Source organism: Trachypithecus francoisi, unplaced genomic scaffold (genome assembly GCF_009764315.1).
Source record: "Trachypithecus francoisi isolate TF-2019V2 unplaced genomic scaffold, Tfra_2.0 Lachesis_group4, whole genome shotgun sequence".
Classification (NCBI taxonomy): domain Eukaryota; kingdom Metazoa; phylum Chordata; class Mammalia; order Primates; family Cercopithecidae; genus Trachypithecus; species Trachypithecus francoisi.
Window position 1 is genome coordinate 118804925 of NW_022681469.1, and position 22777 is coordinate 118827701.

At 50.2% G+C, this 22777-nt stretch overlaps 1 protein-coding gene across 3 annotated transcripts; it reads right to left on the minus strand.

The window, feature by feature from the left end:
• Nucleotides 1-328: 328 nt before the first annotated feature.
• Nucleotides 329-9677, minus strand: TBL2 (transducin beta like 2). Of its 3 annotated transcripts, none has more exons than XM_033192766.1 (7): nt 9328-9591; nt 5757-5887; nt 5335-5496; nt 4694-4845; nt 4221-4347; nt 2564-2716; nt 329-2343 (listed from the first exon to the last, which is right to left on the minus strand). In XM_033192766.1, exons 4-7 carry the CDS (start codon nt 4794-4796, stop codon nt 1878-1880), a joined length of 849 nt encoding a protein of 282 aa, XP_033048657.1. In that variant the 5' UTR covers nt 4797-4845; nt 5335-5496; nt 5757-5887; nt 9328-9591; the 3' UTR covers nt 329-1877. The 3 variants fall into 3 exon arrangements, with proteins under 3 accessions (XP_033048657.1, XP_033048656.1, XP_033048655.1); XM_033192765.1 differs by lacking the exon at nt 9328-9591 and adding an exon at nt 8894-9292 and having other exon boundaries at nt 5312-5496; XM_033192764.1 differs by having other exon boundaries at nt 343-2343; nt 5312-5496; nt 9328-9677.
• Nucleotides 9678-22777: the final 13100 nt, after the last annotated feature.

Below are 22777 nucleotides of genomic sequence, written 5' to 3' on the forward strand. Positions count from 1 at the left end.
TGGATTTAAAAAGTGTTTTCGGCTAGGCACGATGGCTCACGCCTGTAATCCCAGCACTTGGGGGAGGCCAAGGGGGGTGGATTACTTGAGGTCAGGAGTTTGAGACCAGCCTGGCCAACATCATGAAACCCTGTCTCTACTAAAAGCACAAAAATTAGTCAGGTGTGGTGGCGCATGCCTGTAATCCCAGCTACTCTGGAGGCTGAGGCAGGAGAATCGCTTGAACCTGGGAGGCAGTGGTTGTAGTGAGCCGAGACTGTGCCACTGTACTCCAGCATGGGCGACACAGTGAGATTCTCAAAAAAAAAAAAAAAAATTGTTTTTACTATTTTTGGTTTAGAAAAAAATTCTTTTGGATTTTATTCCAAGTGTGATGCCTTGGGGGGTTTTAACTAGGGAATAATGTGATCTGGTTCACATTTTCAAAAGATCACTCTGCTATATAGAAAAGTAATGAGGTAACAGAGGAAGCAGGAAGATCCATTAGGAAGCCATATTATAGTGGCCCACTAGGTGACAGTGGCCAGGACCAGGATGGTAACAGAAAAGACAGAGAGAAGCAACAGCCTCAGGATGTCACCTGGAGTGTAACCAAAAGAATGTTTTGGTGGACGGACGACGGCAGTGGTGGTGGGACAGAGGGGATAATGAGTGGGGAGTCATCAAGGATAACTCCAAGATTGTGGCTTGTTCCAACATTGAGAGGTGAGAGGTCGGGGGCGACCAAAGGAGGTCGTAGTTTTCGTCAGAGAGACCAAGAGTTTGACTTGGGATGAATAAATTTTGCCTACACTCAAGTCTTCCCAGATACCTCATTTCCCTTATCTGCCACATCCCAGCAGCCTTCAAATTCACAAATTTAAACTTCTCAATACTCAATCTCTTATCAAATGTACCCCTTCAACTTCAATACCCATTGCCTCTGTCCTGCTCTGGTCCTCTCTTTCCTTGACATATACAACAGTAGCTATGAATAAACTACACAAAGCACTTAATAAGGGCATATCTCTCTCTCCCACCAGCCATCTTTGATGGCAGAAACCATGTCTTATTCATATTTAATCTCCAGCATGTATTTATTTGGGCACAGAGTAGGCACTCAAATATCTGATGAACTGAATAGAGGTCTCCTTAAACAGGATATCATCTCCCGAAGGGAGGACTCCCAAACATACAAAATGTATGATCAAGTCCCAAAAAACTTTGCCTTCCCAAGGAATGTGTTTCTAATTTGGTTTCGAAGCACACTGGTTCCCACTTTTACCACTTTAATGACACTGGACAATAGTACTACTCTTTTCCACTTTTCTTCCAGACCTAGGGATTTGATACTCTCTTAGCCTCACATCATCTTTGCAAGGAGGTCACAGAGAGGATTATTCTCCATCTTACAAACAGAACTGAGGCCCAGAAGGAAATCCCTTAGTATCTTTTTGATGGAGTACAGTTCTGTGATAGGAAGCTATCCCAGTCTCCCATCCTTGCAAAATTGCTGCTTAGTATTCAGGTGTTCTCTAGGTTGTTCTGGAACATTTACAGACTTCTTTGGGTGTGAGGATGTGCTGCCACAAGGCCAAAAATCGTTCTCTCTCTGTCTCCTCTTTCTACCACTCTCCTCAGCACCAGGTGGGAATAGATTCTACCCACTGGGCCTGGGAGGAAGAAAAGCACCTTGGTCACTAGTTGGGGAGGAGTCACAACCAGCAAGAAGAGATCTAAGTAGACAAGAGTAGTTTCAATGGGAAGAAGCGAGGCCACCAGTAAGAAAACCAGGAGACTCCTTCTGAAAGGCTTCCACCTGGGAGGAAAGGTGGCAGCAGCGCTGGGAGGAGGCCAGATCCCTCCTCCTCAATCCTCTGCGCCGGGCCCTCCCAGAGTCACTTCTTCAGGGCACCCAGGCTCTTCAGGGTCTCTTGGGCCTGGGTCAGCTTCTGCTGCAGCCTCTGGCGGGTACTGTCGTTGGAGGCCCGCTTCAGGTGGCCCTGCATCTCCTCCACCATGGCCCGGTGGCCAGGAGTGTTGTGAAAGAGCCGCACAGCCCGGTCCCCACAGGATGCCAGAAAGCGGCCGGTGATGTCAAAGGACAAGTCGGTGATACACTCACCATGGACCCGCTCAAAGCACTCCTCCTTCTCGCCCCGCCGGGTATTGTAGAGATGAATACTGCTGCCACTGGCCAAGGCCAAGACCTGGGCGTCGGGGGAGAGGGCCAGGCGGCACGGTGTGGCGCCCGCCGCCTCTTCAAAGCGGCCTGTCCTCAGCAAGTAGGGGTCCTGCTGCTTCTTGTATTCCACATCTGTGTCCCACAGTTTCCATGTACCATCCTTGGAAACAGAAGCCATCCTGCAGCACAGAAAATCACAGCTCATGCCTCAACACACCCTGGCAGGGTAAATACTGGCCCAACTTGAGCAGCTCCAGCTAGGAAGCTAAGTCAGCTTCCTGCTGAGGGCCAGGCACCCCACCCGCTTCAGAGCCATGGCACAAACAGGCAGAAGGACCCTGGTTGTCAAGAGGGGCCAAGAGCCACTGGTCAGACAGACATCTGAGCAGACTCACTCACCTCCGCGAGTCGTTGGAGAAAGCAAATGAGCGCACAGCTGCGGAGTGGCCCTTGAGTTCGAAGGCTCGCACCACCTCCTGGAACTCCCCCTTCTTTCCAAAGCAGACTTCCCAAACCTTCACATCCGGGGTGAAGCCACACGAGGCTACAAATCTGCCATACAACCCAGGAGCCTTTAAAACTTCATTTTGGAAGCATGTTGTTCCTGTAAACCCCCTCAATCTCTTTCCTGAGAAAGTTGATCATCTCATACCTGGATAATATAAACCTTTAAAGAGTTATTTTGGCCGGGCATAGTGGCTCACGCCTGTAATCCCAGCACTTTAGGAGGCCGAGGTGGGTGGATCACCTGAGGTCAGGAGTTCAGAGACCAGCCTGGCCAACATGGTGAAATCTCATCTCTACTAAAAATACAAAATTAGCCAGGCATGGTGGCACGTGCCTGTAGTCCCACCTACTGCCTGTAGTCCCACCTACTGGGAGGGCTGAGGTGGGAGAATCACTTGAACCTGGCAGGTAGAGGTTGCAGTGAGCTGAGATTGTACCACTGCACTCCAGCCTGGGCAACAGAGCAAGACTCCATCTCAGGAAAAAAAAAAAAAGGCCGCATGCAGTGGCTCACAGCTGTAATCCCAGCACTTTGGGAGGCCCAGGCAGGCAGATCGCTTGATGTCGGGAGTTTGAGACCAGCCTGACCAACATGGAGAAACCTCGCCTCTACTAAAAATAATTTGCTGGGCGTAGTGGTGCATGCCTATAATCCCAGCTACTTGGGGGAGACTGAGGCAGGAGAATCGCTTGAACCTGGGAGGTGGAGGTTGCGGTGAGCCAGGATCGTGCCATTGCACTCCAGCCTAAGCAACAAGAGCGTAACTCCATCTCAAAAAACAAACGAACAACAACAACAAAAAAGTTCTTTTATGTATGTGACCTCGGTTTATCCTCTAGCCTTGTTCTAAGACATGTAACATCCCCCACAAAGTGACTTGGTGCAGTGGCTCATGCCTGTAATTCTAGCACTTTGGGAGGTCGAGGCAAGAGGATCACTTGAGGCCAGGAGTTCAGGACCGGCCTGGGCAACATAATGACACCCCACCTCAACAAAAAATACAAAAATTAGCCAGGTGTGGTAGTGTGCGCCTGTAGTCCCAGCTACTCGGGAGGCTAAGGTGGGAGGATGGCCTGAGTCTGGGAGGTCAAGGCTACAGTGAGCTGTGATCGCACCACTGCACTCCTGCCTGGGCGAGGGTGAAACCCTGTCTCAACAAACAAACAAACAAAAACCAAAAATTAGCTCAGTACAGTGGCATGTGCCTAAAGTTCCAGCTACTCAAGAGGCTGAGGTGGGAGGATCACTACAATCCAGGAGTTTGAGGCTGCAGTGAGCTATGATCGCACCACTGTGCTCCAGCCTGGGTGACAGAGTGAGACTAATTTTATCAAAAACAAAAACACTGAAGAAATAGCGACTAAGGACATGGGGTGACCTGCATGAAATCCCCACTACTCCAAGCGGGGAGAGCTGAGACTTGAAGCTCGGGCTCCTGATCCCACCCTGTATGCTCTTCCCAAGCGATGAAGCTGGCTCTCTGTTCTGTGCCTGCTCCCCAGTCCCAGCCTCTTGTGGTCCCAGATGCCAATGCCCCTCCTTGCCCACCTGCCACAGGGAGATACAGCAGCATGTGTGTTGTTCATCTGGTTGGTGTTGATGGTAGACAGCACTTGACCCTTCAGACTCCAGATGAGGACAGTGGTGTCACTGGAGGCAGTCATGATAAACTTCCCTGAGCGGGAAGGGAGTGATGTGGGCCACGGGCAGTGACCTGACCAACTGTCATTCTCCAAAGACACTACAAGGCCTCTGTTGCCCGAAGTATACACGTCTCCTCCCAGGCCAAGGGTCACTACAGACAAGGACTCTGCTGAAGACTGTGCCCCTTCCCGCCTTCCCTAGGGACCTAGTGTGGCCCACGGACTCCAGGGGAGCACACAGCCAGGCTGTTTACAGCCAGGGCCCCCTGTCCCTCTCAGTTTGAGCAGAACTTTCAGGCAGCATTAACTCATTGAGGAAACAGAACTGGATCTTTCCTTCATGCTTTGGACAGGCGCCACCCTCTGAATGCCTCTTACCTGTGTTAGCAATGCCAATGTCAATGACAGGCGCCTTGTGCTTTTTAGGAAAGTCCTCTGGGGTGGCTGTGAAGGTATAGCCCCCATCCTCCCGCTTGGTCATCTTGAAGACACGGAGGGTGTCCCCGTTGGCCAGCCAGACAATGAAGGCTCTAGAGACAGGTAGCATACAAGTCACTCTCTCACTAGACAAAGAGGCTCTGTGTTCCTGGTCCTGTGCTGGGTTCTGGGGGAAGTCAAAGTCTCCCCTCATGCCCCACAGTCTAGCCTTACAACATAAGTCCCTGGTTCCAAATCTTATAAAACTCCTCAAAAGGTAAGATTCCCATTGCTTTGACTCCTTTAGTTTCTCTCTAGGGTTTAGAAACCAAGGCTCATCTGGAAGCCAGGCCAAGTTATTTCCAGGTAGGAAGAGACTTCCCCCCGTTTCCTTGCTGTATAGCAGCACAGACCTCCAGGGAGCCCCAGGCAGCGCGCAAACTATGTGGATGCTCTTTCTGGCACCCCAAGGGAGGCCCTGGGTCTGGGTCCCTCCTCGCTACCTCAAAGCAGATATTGGAAGGCCAATGCCTGGGACTGGGCCTCTTCAGGCAAACCTGAGGCTCCATCCTGTCCCACCTGCAGTCAGGGCTGAAGCGCACCAAGGTGGCGTGGTCCAGCTCCACATTGGCTCTCATGCTGCGGTGCTCTCGCTGCAGAAAGTCCTTGGTGCTCCAGATGCGGATGGTGCGATCATCTGCACAGGTGGCCAGGTATTTGCCATTGCTACTAAAGTCCATGCAAGATATGTTCCCGCTGTGGCTCTAGGGGAAGGGTGGCAGGAAGTGTGAATAGGAACTCCTTGGGGAGATGGGGAAGCCAAACCTGGAACCAGGGAGATGGGGCCCCCTTGCCTGGATTAACAGCAAGCTGAGGTTGGGCTGCGATGAGAGGGGACAGAATTAAGCATCCCTGCTGATTCTGATCAGAGGCAGGAGGGTCTGTAACATGCACGGAATACTATAGAGGAAAAGCCTGTGGGTCTGAGTCTCAGAGTGCGCACTGCGCCGGGTACCCCACGTACCTTCAGAGCTGCAGCCAGGAGGCGGTGGGTGAAGTTGTGTTGTTGAGGCTTCTCCTTTCGAATCCGCTGATACTGTTTCTGCTTCTTGGATCCCGAGGATTTGTCAGGTGGAAATCCATTTGCTTTTTGGCCTATAAGCAAGGGCCATGTTGTTTTCCAGTTACTCACTGATAAGCATTTGCTGCCCATCTATGATTAGCCAGGCATTGAGTAGAACAGCAGGAGATTAACCAGACATGGCCCTTGTCTTCGGGAGGAGAGTGAGTGTGATATGGGCAAAAACAGAGGCTTGGCTGGCTGGGTATGGTGGCTCATGCCTGTAATCCCAAGGCTTCGGGAGGCTGAGGCAGGAGGATCATTTGAGCCCAGGAGTTCGAGGCTGCAGTGAGCTATGATCACAACACTACTGCACTCCATCCTGAGTGACAGAGTGAGACCCTGTCAAACAGAAAACAGAAGCAAAACAGAGGCTTTGCAATCAGACCTGGGTTTGGATTCTGTCTCTAATACTGACTGACTTTGAGGAGGCTGTTTACAGTAAGTCCATAGAGCAGCTTCCTGTAAAGTGGAAAAGGCATACTCTGGGTAGGGTAATGCTGCTGGGTGAGTACAGAGCACGGCCAGTGGAGTGTGGATCCTTGGCCAGACATCCCTACGTAGGGAATAATGTGCACAACTGTCTCTAGTGGCCCTGCTTTGGGTAAGTTAGTGAATTGCTCTGGACCTTGTTTTTTTTTTTTTTTTTTTCTTCTTTTCTTTCTTTCTTTTTTTTAGAGACAGAGTCTTGCTCTGTCGCCCAGGCTGGAGTGCAGTGGCGTGATCTCTGCTCACTGTAGCCTCTGCCTCCCGGGTTCAAGCAATTCTCGTGCCTCAGCCTCCCAAGTAGCTGGAATTATGGGCGTACACCACCATATCCAGCTAATTTTTTTGTTTTTTTTTAGTAGAGATGGGGTTTCACCATGTTGGCAAGGCTGGTCTCCAACTCCTCACCTCAAGTGATCTGCCTGCCTTGGCCTCCCAAGGTGCTGGGATTATAAGTGTAAGCCACTGTGTCTGCCCCAACCTTGGTTTTCTTAAAGAGAGGTTGAGAGCTGGGCACGGTGGCTCATGCCTGTGATCTCAGCACTTTGGGAGGCTGAGGTGGGAGGATTGCTTGAGCTCAGGAGTTGGAGACCAGCCTGGTTAACGGAGTGACACCCTGTCTTTACAGAAAACTTTAATTAGCTGGGAATGGTGGCATGCGCCTGTGGTCCCAGCTATTCGGAGGCTGAGGAGGGAAAATTGCTTGAGCCCAGGAGTTCGAATGCAGTGATCGTGCCACTGTATTCCAGCCTGGGGAACGGAGTGAGATTCTGTCTCAAAAAAGATATAAATAAATAAAAATAAGGGAGATTGAATTGGATGAGTTATCTACAACGTGACAAGCAAAAGTACCAAACACAAGCATTAAAGGCTTTATGGAGGCCGGGCGTGGTGGCTCACGCCGGTAATCCCAGCATTTTGGGAGGCTGAGGCAGCTGGATCATCTTGATGCCCAGGAGTTCCAGACCAGCCTGGCCAACATGGTGAAACCCCGTCTCTACTAAACATACAAAAGTTAGCCGAGCTCAGTGGCGGGTGCCTGTAATCCCAGCTATTTAGGAGGCTAGGCAGGAGAATCGCTTGAACCCAGGAGGTAGAGGCTGCAGTGAGCCCAGGTCGCGTCACTGCACTCCAGTACCCGAAAGAACTCGGGGCTGAGAAGTCAACATCTGTTGAGCCCTGTGCTGGGGAGTGGAGCCAGTCACTTTTGCATAAGATACTTAATTGAGTCACAAAGCTGGCATGTGTTAAATGACTGCAGATGCTCCCCAATTCCAACAGGAAAAAAACTCCTGAGCCCTGCATACAAACAGAGCCACAATCTGTACTCTGCTTCCTTCCCTCCAGGCTTGTCTAACAAGCCCCCCTCCTCACACTTAAGTCATACCAAATGCTGTTTGGGGACTCCTTGCCTTCTCGGGTATTGTCATTGGCAGGAATGTCTTTTTTCCTTGGCTTTCTGGCAAACTCTTATTCTAGAACCATCCTTTGAGACCCCACACTACCTCATGTACCCCTATTCTCAGTAATGATTTCTCTAACAACCACCTCCCCAATAAAAGAGCAGGGCTGGGCCGGGAACCGTAGCTCATGCCTGTAATTCCAGCACTTTGGGAGGCTGAGGCAGGCAGATCATGAGGTCAGGAGATTGAGACCATCCCGGCTAACACGGTGAAACCCCGTCTCTACTAAAAAAATACAAAAAATTAGCCGGGCGTGGTGGTGGACACTTGTAGTCCCAGCTACTCAGGAGGCTGAGGCAGGAGAATGGCATGAGCCTGGGAGGTGGAACTTGCAGTGAGCCAAGATCGTGCCACTGCACTCCAGCCTGGAAGGCAGAGCAAGACTCCGTCTCAAAAAAAAAAAAAAAAGGAGCAGGGCTGGCCGGGCACAGCGGTTCACGCCTGTAATCCCAGCACTTTTGGAGGCCAGGACGAGTGGATCACCTGAGGTCAGGAGTTCGAGACCAGTCTGACCAACGTGGCGAAACCCTGTGTCTACTAAATATACAAAAAATCCTCAGGTGTGGTGGTGTGTGCCTGTAGTCCCAGCTACTCGGGAGGCAGAGGCAGAAGAATCGCTTGAACCCGGGAGGTGGAGGTTGCAGTGAGCCAAGATTCTGCCACTGTACTCCAGCCTGGGCAAGAAGAGCGAAACTCTGTCTCAAACATAAAAAGAGCAGGGCTGCCCACTCCCTCTCTGGTGTTTCCCGTTTCTAGTACTAACCTCTTCTATGAAACTTTTCAGACAGGCTCTTGCTGTCACCTGGGCTGGAGTGCAGTGGCGCGAATGATCACAGCTCACTGAAGCCCTGAACTCCTGGACTCACACCACCCTCCTGCCTCGGCCTCCCATGGAGCTGGGACTACAGGGGCGTGCACAACCACACCCAGCTAATTTTTCACAGAGATGGAGTCTTGCTATGTTGTTCAGGCTGGTCTCCAACTCCTGGGCTCAAGCGATCTCCCTGCCTCGGCCTCCCAAAGTACAGGGAATACAGGCGTGAGCCACCGTGCCTGGCCTCAATGAAACTTATTTTACTGTTTTTCACTTACATGTTTAGGTGTTCATCATGCAGATGTACGTCTCCTTTACTGGACTCCTTACAGAAAAAGACCCCAAAGCCTATCACAGGGTCACAGATGCCCAGTAAATGCTGCTGCACATCACAGAACTGGTGCTTTTTCTGAGATCGCAGCCACGGAGCAGGCTGAAGAGTTTACAGTGCTCTCCTGGCCACCCCGGGGACCGCCTAGCCTCGGCCACCGGGAAAGCCGCAGCGCGGGGCCCAGGTTGGAGCCAGTCCTGCCCCAGGGGGTGCGCCCAGCCCAGCAAGGCGGGCCCTCGTCTCTGGAAGCGAAGCTCACGTCATCAGAGGAGAAAGTGAGGCCCATGGGGTCGCCGAGCCCCACCAGCCGCGGGCCCAAACCACAGGTCGAACCACGAGGAGGTCACGCGGGCCGCCCCCACCCTACCCGGCCCTACTTACAGGCGGGCCTGCCGCTCCTCTCCTCCTCCGCGCGCAGCCACCCCCGCGCTACCGCTGCGGTCGCCATCAGGGCTAGCAGCCCAAGCAACACCGACAGCCCCATGAACTCCGGAATTTGCGAGAGCTCCATGTTGGCTGGGCCACTGCCACCTCAGCCAGTGAGTACGCGGGTGCCCGCACGGCTCGGCGGAGTCGCGCACGCACGCGGGGGCGGGGCCTGGCCGTTGGGGCGCCTCGAGCGGCGGCGCCTGGCCGTTAGCGCGCCTGGGGGCGGAGCCTGGTTGTTACAATGACTTCAGAGCGGGGCCTGGCCGTTAGAGCGTCTCAACGGGGTGGGGGGCCAACTGTTGGGGCGCTAGAAGGTGGGGGCCTGACTGTTAGAGCGCCTCGAGGGGCGGGGCCTGATTGTTAGAGCTCCTTGAAGGCGGGGCCTGGCCGTTAGAGCGTCTCGAGGAGAGGAACCTGGTTATTAAAGCGCCTCGAGGGGCGGAGCCTGGGTTAGAGCGTCTCGAGGGGCCGAACCCAGAGGTAGCGTGTCTCGAGGGGCGGGACCTGGTTGTTAGAGCGCCTGGAGGGACAGAGCCTGGGTTAGAGCGTCTCGAGGGGCGGGGCCTGGAGTTAGAGAACGTCTCCAGGGGCGGGGCCTGGAGTTAGAGCATCTCCAAGCGTGGAGCCTAGTTATTAGAGCGCCTCGAGAGGCGGAGCCTGGAGTTAGAGCGTCTCGAGGGGCGGGGCTGGGTTGTTAGCGCGTCTCGAGGGGCAGAACCCGGAGGTAGGGCGTCTGGAGGGGCGGGGCCCGGAGGTAGAACATCTCGAGGGGCGAGGCCGGACTCTTGGTATGTTTCGAGGGGCGGGTCGCCTGGCGGTTGAGGTTGCAGAACCGCGGAGGACGGAGGAAGGCGGGATTTGCAACCCCTGTTCACGCCTCCTCCTGAGGAACTCACTGATAATTGTTTATTAAAGGCGTTATTCCAGCCATCACCACACTGGATCCTCTCAAGGAAGCGGGGCGGGGATTATTATTACCATTTAACGGACAGAAAACTCAGCATCAGCGAAAGATCAGACGGGGTTTTACTTTTACTGCTGGTGGAGAAGTGGGAAGAGTAGGCCGTGGTGTGGAACAGCCTCCGCAAAGACCTGAGAAGCTGGGATGTGGGAAATGGTGAGAGGAGTGGAAAGGTCTGGGGGCGTTGAGCGCTGGCTCCACCCAACAAGCTGCTCATTACTGGGAGAGGTGGGGCAAAAGCTGTGTCTGATGATTCCCTGGATGGACCTTTGTGTGAAAAGACCAAATACAGAAAACCGACAGTGGCTTCAAGGATCCAAGAGGGAGGTGACGGGGACCTGGATTTGGAGATGGCCTGGCAAGTGGAAAGTTAAAAGGGAGAATTTTTAATAGAAAATTTATTTTTGGCTCAAGCCTGTAATCCCAGCACTTTGGGAGGCCGAGACGGGCGGATCACGAGGTCAGGAGATCGAGACCATCCTGGCTAACACGGTGAAACCCCGTCTCTACTAAAAATACAAAAACTAGCCGGGCGAGGTGGCGGGCGCCTGTAGTCCCAGCTACTCGGGAGGCTGAGGCAGGAGAATGGCGTAAACCCAGGAGGCGGAGCTTGCAGTGAGCTGAGATCTGGCCACTGCACTCCAGTCCGGGCGACAGAGCGAGACTCTGCCTCAAAAAAAAAAAAAAAAAAAAAAAGAAAATTTATTTTATTTATTTATTTACTTTTGAGACGGAGTCTCATTCTGTTGCTCAGGCTGGAGTGCAGTGACGCATCTCGGCTGACTGCAACCTCTGCCTCCCGGGTGCAAGAGATTCTTCTGCTTCAGCCTCCAAAGTAGCTGCGATTACAAGCGTGCGCCACCACGCCCTGCTAATTTTTGTGTTTTTTATAGAGACGGGGGTTTTGCCATGTTGGCCAGGCTGGTCTCGAACTCCTGACCTCAGGTGATCCACCTACTTTGGCCTCCCAAAGTGCTGGGATTACAGGCATGAGCCACCATGCCGAGCCCAGAGATTATTGTTATTTTTTATTTTTTTGAGACAGAGTCTTGTCGCACTGTCGCCCAGGCTGCGTGCGGTGGCACGATCTCTGCTCACTGCAACCTCTGCCTCCCAGGTTCAAGCGATTCTCTTGCCTCAGTCTCCTGAGTAGCTGGGATTATGGGCGCCCGCCACCATGCCTGGCTAATTTTTTCTATTTTTTAGTAGAGACAGGGTTTCACTATGTTGGCCAGGCTGGTCTCCAACTCCTGACCTTGTGATCCGCCCGCCTTGGCCTGTCAAAAGTGTTGGGATTACAGATCTGAGCCACCGCGCCTGGCCCAGACCGCGAGATTTTTTCATAGAAACTTCTTTTAAGGCCAGGCACAGTGGCTCACGCCTGTAATCCCAGCACTTTGGGAGGCCCAGGTGGGCAGATCACCTGAGGTCAGGAGTTCGAGACCAGCCTGGCTAACATTGTGAAACCCCGTTTCTACTAAAAATACAAAAATTAGCCAGGCATAGTGATGCGCACCTGTAATCCTAGCTACTCGGGAGGCTGAGGCAGGAGAATCGCTTGAACCTGGGAGGTGGAGGTTGTAGTGAGCCAAGATTGCTCCACTGCACTCCGGCTGGGGTGACAGAGTGAGATTCTCTCTCAAAAAAAAAAAAATTAGCCAGACATGGTGACACGTGCCTATAGTCCCAGCTAACTGGCAGGCTGAGGTGGCAGAATCACCTGAGTCCGGGAGGTCGAGGCTATAGTGAGTTGTGATTGTGCCACTGCACTGCAGCCTGAGCAACAGAGTGAGACCCTGTCCCAAAAAAAAAAAAAAAAAAAAAAAATGAAGATTCACAGGGGTTTGAAAAAGTGAACAGGGAGGTCTCATGGACTCTTCCTCTCTGTTTCCTCCAATAGTAACATCTTGCATAACTGCAGTGCAATATCAAAACCAGGAACTTGACATTGATGCTATCTACAGAACTTATTCAAATTCCACCAACAAGGAGACAATCTGAAAGACTTATTGGTAGAATTTGGGTTGAACAGACGTGCTCCGTAGGTGTCCTAGTCCTGAAGCCCAGAGTGAGTCACAGTACCGGAGTTGGAGATTCCTGCTGCAAACATTTCCATCCCCACCTGGGAGCCTGCCTTCCTGACAGTCCCGGCCCTTCAGCGATAAGAAGGACCCTCTGAGAACAGCTGCAGAGGCTGGATGACAGACAGACACACCCGCAATCTTGGGGGAGGAAATGGATCCAGTCAGAGAGCAAATGGAGCGGCCTCATTTCCTTCCCTTTTGTCCTTTGCGGGAAACTGACATTGACTCAGCTGTGGGCAGTGGGGTAGGGAGGGGTGTGAGGGGGTGTCTAGAGCATCCTGAGGCTTGCCCTCCCTATCTTGCTACTTAGGACTGTGGGCCCAGCCATAAACCACTTTCTCCACCATCTCGAGAGAAAGCTACACTTTAAAAAATTTTTATCTATGTATTTATTTTGAGACAGAGTCTCGCCGTGTTGCCCAGGCTGGAATGCAATGGTATGATCTCGGCTCGCTGCAACTTCCGCCTCCCAGGCTCAAGTGATCCTTCTGCCTCAATCCATCTTCCTGCCTCAGCGTCCCAAGTAGCTAGGACTACAGGCATGCACCATCACACCCAGCTAATTTTTGTGTGTGTGTTTTGTAGAGACAAGGTTTCACCATGTTGCTCAGGCTAGTCTCGAACTCCTGAGCTCAAGTGATCCTCCCACCTCAACCTCCCAAAGTGCTGGGATTATAGGCATGACCCACCAAGCTTGGCCGAAGATGCACTTTTAAGAAGAATTTCATTTACCAAGCATTTTGCATGTGACATGTATTGATCTAGGAGCATTTTTTAAATAAAGAGAGTCTCACTGTGTTGCCCAGGCTGGAGGGCAGTGGCTCAATCACAACTGATTGCAGCCTGAAACTCCTGGGCTCAAACAATCCTCCCACCACAGCCTCCCAAGTAGCTGGGACCATAGGTGCTCACCACCAAACCCAGCTAATTTTTGAATTTTCTGTAGAGACAGGGTCTTGCTATGTTGCCCCGGCTGGTCTCTAGAGCTCCTGGCCTCAAGCAACCCTCCTGCCCTCATCCTCCCAAATTGCTGGGATTACAGGAGTGAGCCACTGCACCCATCTAATCCAGGAGCTTTGCATTTCATTTCCCTTGCTCACATTCCCTTCCCACAGATGAGGAGACTGATGCTGTAGGAAGTTAAGTGACTTTTCCAAGGTCACACAGGTGGAGAGTGAGCCTGGAGACTAATACATGTCCTGTCTGGCTGCCATCTGTGGATGTGGGGCAAGAGGAAGAAAGAGTAGCCTCTCTTTGTACAGCTCGGTTGAGGCTACCAAATTCTTTCACATCCTTGAATTCAGTTGGCCTTTAAGACAGGCCATGTTATAACTTTAATTTTTAAGCAGATGGAGAGAAACACTAGGCTTACATCAAATAATATGCCCAAGGTCAACAAGGAAGCAAGGGAAATAACCCAGAGTCAAACCCAGGTCTACTACACTCAGGATCCATACTTGGGCAGGGCACTGTGGCTCATGCCTATAATCCCAGCACTTTGGGAGGCTGAGAAAGGAGAATCACTTGAGCCCAGGAATTCGAGACCAGCCTGGCCAACATAGTGAGACCCCATCTCTACAAAATAAAATTTGTCAGGCGTGGTGGTGCATGCCTGTAGTCCCAGCTACTCAGGAGGCTGAGACGGGAGGATTGCTTGAGCCTAGGAGTTTGAGGCTGCAGTGAGCAGTGATTACACCACTGCACTCCAGCCTGGGCGACAGAGCAAGACTCCGTCAAAAAAAAAAAAAAAGTTAATAAGGAGGCAGGAGGCCAGGCACAGTGGCTCATTCCTATAATCGCAACCTATGGGAGGCTGAGGCAGGAGTTCGAGACCAGCCTGGGCAATGTAGCAAGACTCCGTCTCTATAAAAAAAAAAAATTAGCCAAGCGTGGTGGTGTGGACCTCTAGTCCCAGCTACTCAGGAGGCTAAGGCAGGAGGAGGATCGCTTGAGCCCAGGAGTTCAAGGATGTGGTAAGCTATGATCATGACATTGCACTCCAGCCAGGCAACAGACCTGTCTCAAAAAAAAAAAAAAAAAGAAGAAAATTGAGAGGCCAAGGCAGGCAAGTCACTTGAGGCCAGGAGTTCAAGACCAGCCTGGCCAACATAGTGAAACCCCATCTCTACTAAAAATACAAAAAGCCAGGCGTGGTGGTGCACATCTGTAATCCCAGCTACTTAGGAGGCTGAGGCAGGAGAATCACTTGAACCCGGGAGGCGGAGGTTGCAGTGAGCTGACATCGCATCACTGCACTCCAGCCTGGGTGACAAAGCCAGGCTCTGTCTCCAAAAAAAGAAAAAAAAAAAAAAAAGGGAGACAGAAATCCCTAGGTTTGCCTCCCTCTTGGGTTGATCACACTTTTCAAGGGCAAAGCAAGATGAGTCCCAGGTACTACTGGAGATTGAAGACTTTTAGGGATGTGAGGGGAGGGACGCTATGGAGAGAAATGAGGCTGGAGGGAAAGCAGGGTTGGATCACAAAGCACTTCAAACACCTGCTCTGAAGCTTGGCCTTGTCAGAGGCAAACAGTAGCCAAAGAAACAACTGAAGCACATGAGCTCCAACTTGTATTGTCTGGAGTCCTCCCTACCTCTGGCCTCTCTACATTAGGTGAAATGGTAACTTTCCGCCTTGTTTAAGTAGTGGTTCTCAAAGTGTGGTCCCTGGACCAGCAGCAGTAGGAATGCAAATTCTGTTTTTGAGACAGGGTCTCACCCTGTGGCCCAGGCTGAAATGCAATGGTGCAATTATAGCTCACTGCAGCCTTCAACTCCTGGGCTCAAGGGATCTTCCTACCTCAGCCTCCTGAGTAGCTGGGACTATAGGCCACCATACCCAGCCAGGAATGCAGATTCTCAGAACTCATCCCAGACCTGTTACTCGGTCAGAAACTCTGGAGGTGGGGCCCAGCGAGCTGTATTTTTTTTGTTTTGTTTTGTTTTTGAGACAGAGTCTTGCTCTGTCACCCAGGCTGGAGTGCATTGGTGCAATCTTGGCTCACTCCAATCTCCACCTCCTGGGTTTAAGTGATTATCCTGCCTCAACCTCCTGAGTAGCTGGGGGTACAGGTGTGGACCACCACACCCGGCTAATTTTTGTAGTTTTAGTAGAGACAGGGTTTCGCCAAGTTGGCCAGGCTGGTCTTGAACCCTTGACCTCAGGTGATCCGCCTGCCTTGGCTTCCCAAAGTGTTGGGATTACAGGTATGAGCCACCGTGCCTGGCCCTCTAGCTGATCCTTAACAAGCCCTCTAGTTAATCCTGATGCACAGTACAGTTTAAGAAGCACTGATTGAAACCAATTTGAGCCCCTAGATGTAATTTGCAGCTCAAAGCCTCTATTACAGTAGTTCTTGACCTGGCTCCATATTGGAATCACTTTTAAGATGCTGATGTTTAAACATCATACTGGCTGGGCATTGGTGGCTCACATCTGTAATCCCAGCGCTTTGGGAGGCAGAGGTGGGAGGATGGCTTGAGGCCAGATGTTCGAGACCAGCCTGGACAATATAGCAAGACAAAAAAACGTCTATAGAGTCTCTACGAAAAATTTAAAAATTAGCCAGGCCTGGTGGCACATGCCTGTGATCTCAGCTACTTGGCGGGGGCTGAAGTGGGAGGATCACTTGAGCCCGGGAGGTTGAGGCTGCAGTGAGCTGTGACTACACCATTGCACTCTGATTTGGGTGACAGAATGAGACCCTGTCTCAAATAAATAAATAAATAAATAAATAAATAAAGCCACATTTATTTTATTTTGTTTTTGAGATGGAATCTTACTCTGTCGCCCAGGCTGGAGTGCAGTGGCATGATCTTGGCTCACTGCAACCTCCGCCTCCCAGATTCAAGCAATTCTTTTGCCTCAGCCTCCTGAGTAACTGGGATTACAGGTGCCTACCACCATGCCAGGCTAATTTTTGTATTTTTAGTAGAGACGGGGTTTCACCATCTTGGCCAGGCTGGTCTCGAACTCCTGACCTCAGGTGATCCACTCGCCTCAGCCTCCCAAAGTGCTGGGATGACAGGCGTGAGCCACAGTGCCTAGCCCACATTATCAATTATTAATGCATGTTTAAGTTTGAGAAGCTGTTCACTGTAAGGGTTACAGGAGGCTAATGCACGTGTGGAAGAGGCGATGTCCTGTTGGACCAGGGCGGTGGCTATGAAGGTAGATGTTCAACTGGCCAGGCTTCCGTCCTCAGTGACAGCTAGCGCAGGGCAGCAGGGTGTGCTGAGGAGCTGAAGATGATGGTTTCCAGCTTGCACAAGTGTCTGGGTGGTGATGCCTGTCCCGGGGCTGGGGCACACTGGGAGGACCAGGTGTGAGTGGTAAGATCGTGGAAGTGGTGAGTTCTGTATTGGGGTCCGTCAGTGTTCAGGGAGCTGCGGAGCACTCAGAGGGAGAAGTTAGGGTGATGGTCGGACATGTAGTTGTGTAGCTCTGGGGAGACAGCGAGGCAGATACAGAGTCAGGGTCCTCTGCAGAGAGGCTGAAGGGGATGAGATGGCCCAGGGCTTGCCAGAGAGAGACAAGGGAATGGCTAAGGAAGGGACAGGCCTAGGAACAGGCTCCCACAGCAGGACCTGGGAGGGCATTGGCAGGGAGGAGGAAGGAGAGCTTGGCAAGAATTCCGTTTTGTTTTTGTATTTTCGAGACAGGGTCTGGCTCTGTCACCCAGGCTGGAGTGCAGTGGCACAATCATAGCTCACTGCAGCCTCGAACTCCTGGGCTCAGCCTCCCAAGTAGCTGGGGGTACAGGCCCATGTCATAACACCTAGCTAATTTTTTTGTAGAGATGGGGTCTCACTATGTTGCCCAGGCTGGTCTCTAACTCCTGGCCTCAAGCGATCCTCCCACCTTGGCCTTCCAAAGTGCTGGGATTATAGGCGTGAGCCACCGAGGCTGGCCGAGAATTCTGGACTCCCGGGGAAAGCATGGTTTAAGATGGAGGCCCAAGGGCTGGAGAAAAAGCAGAAGAGCACTGTGAAGCAGGCACTGGATTTCACAAGGAGCGGGTCAGTCAGAGGTGAGCTCAGTGACAGCAGAGTCAGTGCAGGGGTGAGGTTGGGGTGTGAGGGTGGAGGAGGAGCCCAAAGGTGGGGGGCCAAGAGGGGAGAGAGAAGAGAGGAGGGAGAGTGAGCAAGTGTAGATGACTCTTTCAAGGGAAGAAGCCATCTGGAAGGACACGGGGTCAGGGGGGATGTTTGATGGGGAACTTCTGGCTGCGTGGGAGTGAAAACAGCAGCGTACACACTGCCGGGACCCTCCCTTGCAGCGAGCCATGGCCAGCCTGTCTGCAGCAGCAAAGAGCATGTGCGAAAGGCTGGGTGCACCTGCCACCATCACAGCAGAGAAGCGGCCAACAGCAGATGCAGACAGTTGGTTGGGCACCGCTGGGCTGCTCACCAGCTGAGCAAGCTTGAGGCAAGGGACCAAAACTGTCTGTGTCTCAGTTTTTCACCTGTAAAATGGAGATGCTGATAATTATTACAACTCATTCTCACTCTTACATAGTGTTATATATTATAATATATGTTATATATAACGTATATAATTATATAATATATATAAAAAATATATAATGCTCTGTCACTTCCACTACTGGGTTCCAGCTCTGCCTTCTTCCAACTCTGAATAACTATATATTATATATATAATATACAATCATATATATTTATACTATATATAAGTATATTTTATATGTATTTAATATTTATAATTATATTGTATATTTATAATATATAATTATATATTACATATTCTATATTATACATATGTACTATATTATAATGATATATTTATATTACAATATATAATAATTATAATATATAATAAATTATATTACATATTTATATTTGTACATTATAAACAAATATATACTTTATTTGTTAAAGTATATATTTATACCTAATTTATACATAAATTATACATAATTAGATATAAATATATATTTAATTTATATATTATATATAATCTATATGTTATAATATATTTTATATATTTATATTTATATATTTTATAAATATAAAACTATATATTTTTACAAATATAAAATGCTATATTTATAATATATAAAGATTATATATAAAATATAAATTAAATATGTTGTAAAGATTATATGTTATACAGATTATGATATATAAATTAATGTAATATTATATATTACATATTACATATTATGTATAAAGATTATATAGATATATGGATTAGCATATAATCTATATATTCTAAATATAAAAATTTTATAATCTATATCTTTATATGTATAATATATATTAATCTTTATATACAGAATATATAAAGATGATATATTAACTAGAAATTAAATATATAAAGATTATACCTTAAATATATTGTATAAATATAATATTTGCATATTATTGTATATTATTAAATATAACATAAACACAGTATTTATATATAGAATATATATAATTATTGTCCCTATTTTGCAGATTTATATATAGACATATATATAAATCTGTAAATCTCTGTGTGTGTATATTTACCCTTTTAGGTTCTCACAGCAAGCCTACGAGGTAGGTGTTGTGAGGATTAAGTGAGTTAATATCTATAAAGTGGCCAGGTGTGCTGGTTCATGCCTGTAATCTCAGCACTTTGGGAGGCCAAGGCAGGAAGATCCTTTGAGCTCGGCAGTTCAAGACCAGCCTGGGGAACTTAGTGAGAACTTATCTCTACTAAAAATAAAAATAACAACAACAAAAATCTAAAGTGCTTATAAGAGTGCTTGGCGCATAGTCCACACTAGATCTGCGGGCAGCGATTCTCCTTTTTCTTCTGCATGAACGAGGGAAATGGGAAACCCATGGAAGATTCTTTAGGCTATTGAAATCCTGCAAATCGACCAGGCATGGTGGCTCTCACCTGTAATCCCAGCACTTCAGGAAACCTAAGGCCAAGGTGGGAGGATCACTTGAGGTCGGGAGTTTGAGACCAGCCTGGGCAACATAGCAAGACCCTGTCTCTACAAAAAATAAACATGAATAAATCAATCCTGCAAATGTCTCCAGAAGGTCTGAAATGTCAGAGGATTCCAGCATGCCAGGCTGCAGTGTCAGCTCCATGAAGAGAGAAATACTGTAGTGAACAGCGACTGCAAACCCAAGACCATGGCCTGGTTCACAGCAGGCACTCGGTAAATATTTGTTAGATGGATAAACACAAGGATTAACGAAGCACTGGGGCCTCTGAGGCCTTCTACTCCAGCCCCGTCTGAAGGATCAGTTTTTTATTTTTTATTTTTATTTTTATTTTTGAAATGAAGTCTCACTCTGTCACCCAGGCTGGAGTGCAGTAGTGCAATCTCTGCTCACCACAACCTCCACCCCCAGGTTCAAGGGATTCTCCTGTCTCAGCCTCCCAAGTAGCTGGGATTGCAGGCACCTGCCACCACGCCTGGCTAATTTTTTTGTATTTTTAGTAGAAACGGGGTTTCACCATGTTGGCCAGGCTGGTCCGGACCTCCTGACCTCAGGTGATCCACCTACCTCGGCCTCCCAAAGTGTTGGGTGGTGTGAGCCACTGCACAGGCTGGTGTCAGTTTTTTCTAAGACATCTTAACTAAGTGGCCATCCACCCTCTGCTTGCATACCTCTCATAGCAGGGAGGTCACTACCCTCCCTACCTGCCCTGCCAAGGGAGCACATTCTCCTTCTGGGTGGTTCCAGTGGATTCCCTGTCGGTTCCACTCCTTGGTCCCAGCTCTGCCGTCTTCTAACTCTGAAGGTAGCGAGCCTCTCCGAACTGTCTCCTGGCCATGGAGGGAGGAGCTCCAGGAAGCATGTCTGTCACCTCTCACCTGGATGACTGCAACTGTCCCTTAACTAGTCTCCCTGCGTCCACCTAGTCTCAACTTAGCACCCAGGGGATTCCTGTAAAAAAGTTACATCTGGCCGGGCGTGGTGGCTCAAGCCTGTAATCCCAGCACTTTGGGAGGCCGAGATGGGCGGATCACGAAGTCAGGAGATCGAGACCATCCTGGCTAACACGGTGAAACCCCGTCTCTACTAAAAAATACGAAAAACTAGCCGGGCGAGGTGGCGGTGCCTGTAGTCCCAGCTACTCGGGGGGCTGAGGCAGGAGAATGGCATAAACCCGGGAGGCGGAGCTTGCAGTGAGCTGAGATCCGGCCACTGCACTCCAGCCTGGGCGACAGAGCAAGTCTCCGTCTCAAAAAAAAAAAAAAAAAAAAAGTGACCTCTGGCCAGACACCGTGGCTCATGCCTGTAATCCCAGCACTTCAGGAGGCCAAGGTGGGAGCGTTGCTTAAACCCAAAAGTTCAAGAGTTCAAGACCAGCCTCAGCAACATGGCAAGACAAGTCCTTTTTTTTTTTTTTTTTTTTTGAGACGGAGTCTTGTTCTGTCACCCAGGCTGGAGTGCAGTGGCACGATCTCAGGTCACTGCAACCTCCGCCTCCCAGGTTCAAGTGATTCTCCTGCCTCAGCCACCTGAGTAGCTGGGATTACAGGCGTGTGTCACCATATCCGGCTAATTTTTGTACTTTTAGTAGAGACCGGGTTTTGCCATATTAGCCAGGCTGGTCTCGAACTCCTGACATCAGATGATTCACCTGCCTTGGCCTCCCCAAGTGTTGGGATTACAGGCATGAGCCACCACACCCAGCTGCTGACTCTATTCTTTTTTTTTTTTTTTTTTTGATTTTTTTTTTTTGAGACGGAGTCTTGCTCTGTCACCCAGGCTGGAGTGCAGTGGCCGGATCTCAGCTCACTGCAAGCTCTGCCTCCCGGGTTCACACCATTCTCCTGCCTCAGCCTCCCGAGTAGCTGGGACTACAGGCGACCGCCACCTCGCCCGGCTATTTTTTTGTATTTTTTTAGTAGAGACGGGGTTTCACCATGTTAGCCAGGATGGTCTCGATCTCCTGACCTCGTGATCCGCCCATCTCGGCCTCCCAAAGTGCTGGGATTACAGGCTTGAGCCACCGCGCCCGGCCGACTCTATTCTTTTTTTTTTTTTTTTTTTTTTTTTTGAGGCGGAGTCTCGCTCTGTCGCCCGGACTGGAGTGCAGTGGCCGGATCTCAGCTCACTGCAAGCTCGCCTCCCGGGTTTCCGCCATTCTCCTGCCTCAGCCTCCCGAGTAGCTGGGACTACAGGCGCCCGCCACCTCGCCCGGCTAGTTTTTGTATTTTTTTTAGTAGAGACGGGGTTTCACTGTGTTAGCCAGGATGGTCTCGATCTCCTGACCTCGTGATCTGCCCGTCTCGGCCTCCCAAAGTGCTGGGATTACAGGCTTGAGCCACTGCGCCCGGCTCTCTATTCTTATAAGAAAAAATTTTTTGGCTGGGCGAGGTGGCTCACACCTGTAATCCCAGCACTTTGGGAGGCTGAGGTGCGCAGATCATAAGGTCAGGAGTTCGAGACCAGCCTGACCAACATGTTGAAACCCCGTCTCTACTAAAAATACAAATATTAGCTGAACGTGGAGGTGTGCGCCTGTAATCCCAGCTACTCGGGAGGCTGAGGCAGGAGAATTGCTTGAACTTGGGAGGCAGAGGTTGCAGTGAGCCGAGATTGCACCACTGCACTCTAGCCTGGGCAACAGACTGAGACTCTGTGTCAAAAAAAAAAAAAAAAAAAAATGTTTTTAAAGTTACATCTGGCCAGGCGCGGTGGCTTATGCCTGTAATCCCAGCACTTTGGGAGGCCAAGGTGGGCGGATCACGAGGTCAGGAGATCGAGACCATCTTGGCTAACACGGTGAAACCCCATCTCTACTAAAAATACAAAGGAAATTAGCCGGGCGTGGTGGCGGGCGCCTGTAGTCCCAGCTACTCGAAAGGCTGAGGCAGGAGAATGGCGTGAACCTGGGAGGCGGAGCTTGCAGTGAGCCAAGATCGCATCACTGCCCTCCAGCCTGGGCAACACAGTGAGACCCCGTCTCAAAAAAAAAAAAAGTTACATCTGATCTTCTTTAATTTATTTTTCTCTTTTTCACTATTGAGATGAGGTCTATGATCCCGCCTTGGCCTCCCAAAGTGCTGGGATTACCGGTGTGATCCACCATGCCCGGCCTTTTTTTTGTTGTTATTTGAGACAGAGTCTCACTCTGTTGCCCACCCTGGAGTGCAGTGGTGCTATCACAACTCACTGCAGCCTCGAACTCCTGAGCTCAAGCAATCCTCGCGCCTCAGCCTTCTGAGTAGCTGGGACTATAGGCGCTTGCCACCACTGATCTCGTCCCACCTCCACTCAAGGCCCTCCAGCTGCTTCCAGCTCAGAGTAAATGCCCAGGACCTCTGCAAAGCCACCTCCCACTGCCAACGGGCTTTTTCTCCATCCCACTGTGAGACGCATTGACCATCACATCACCA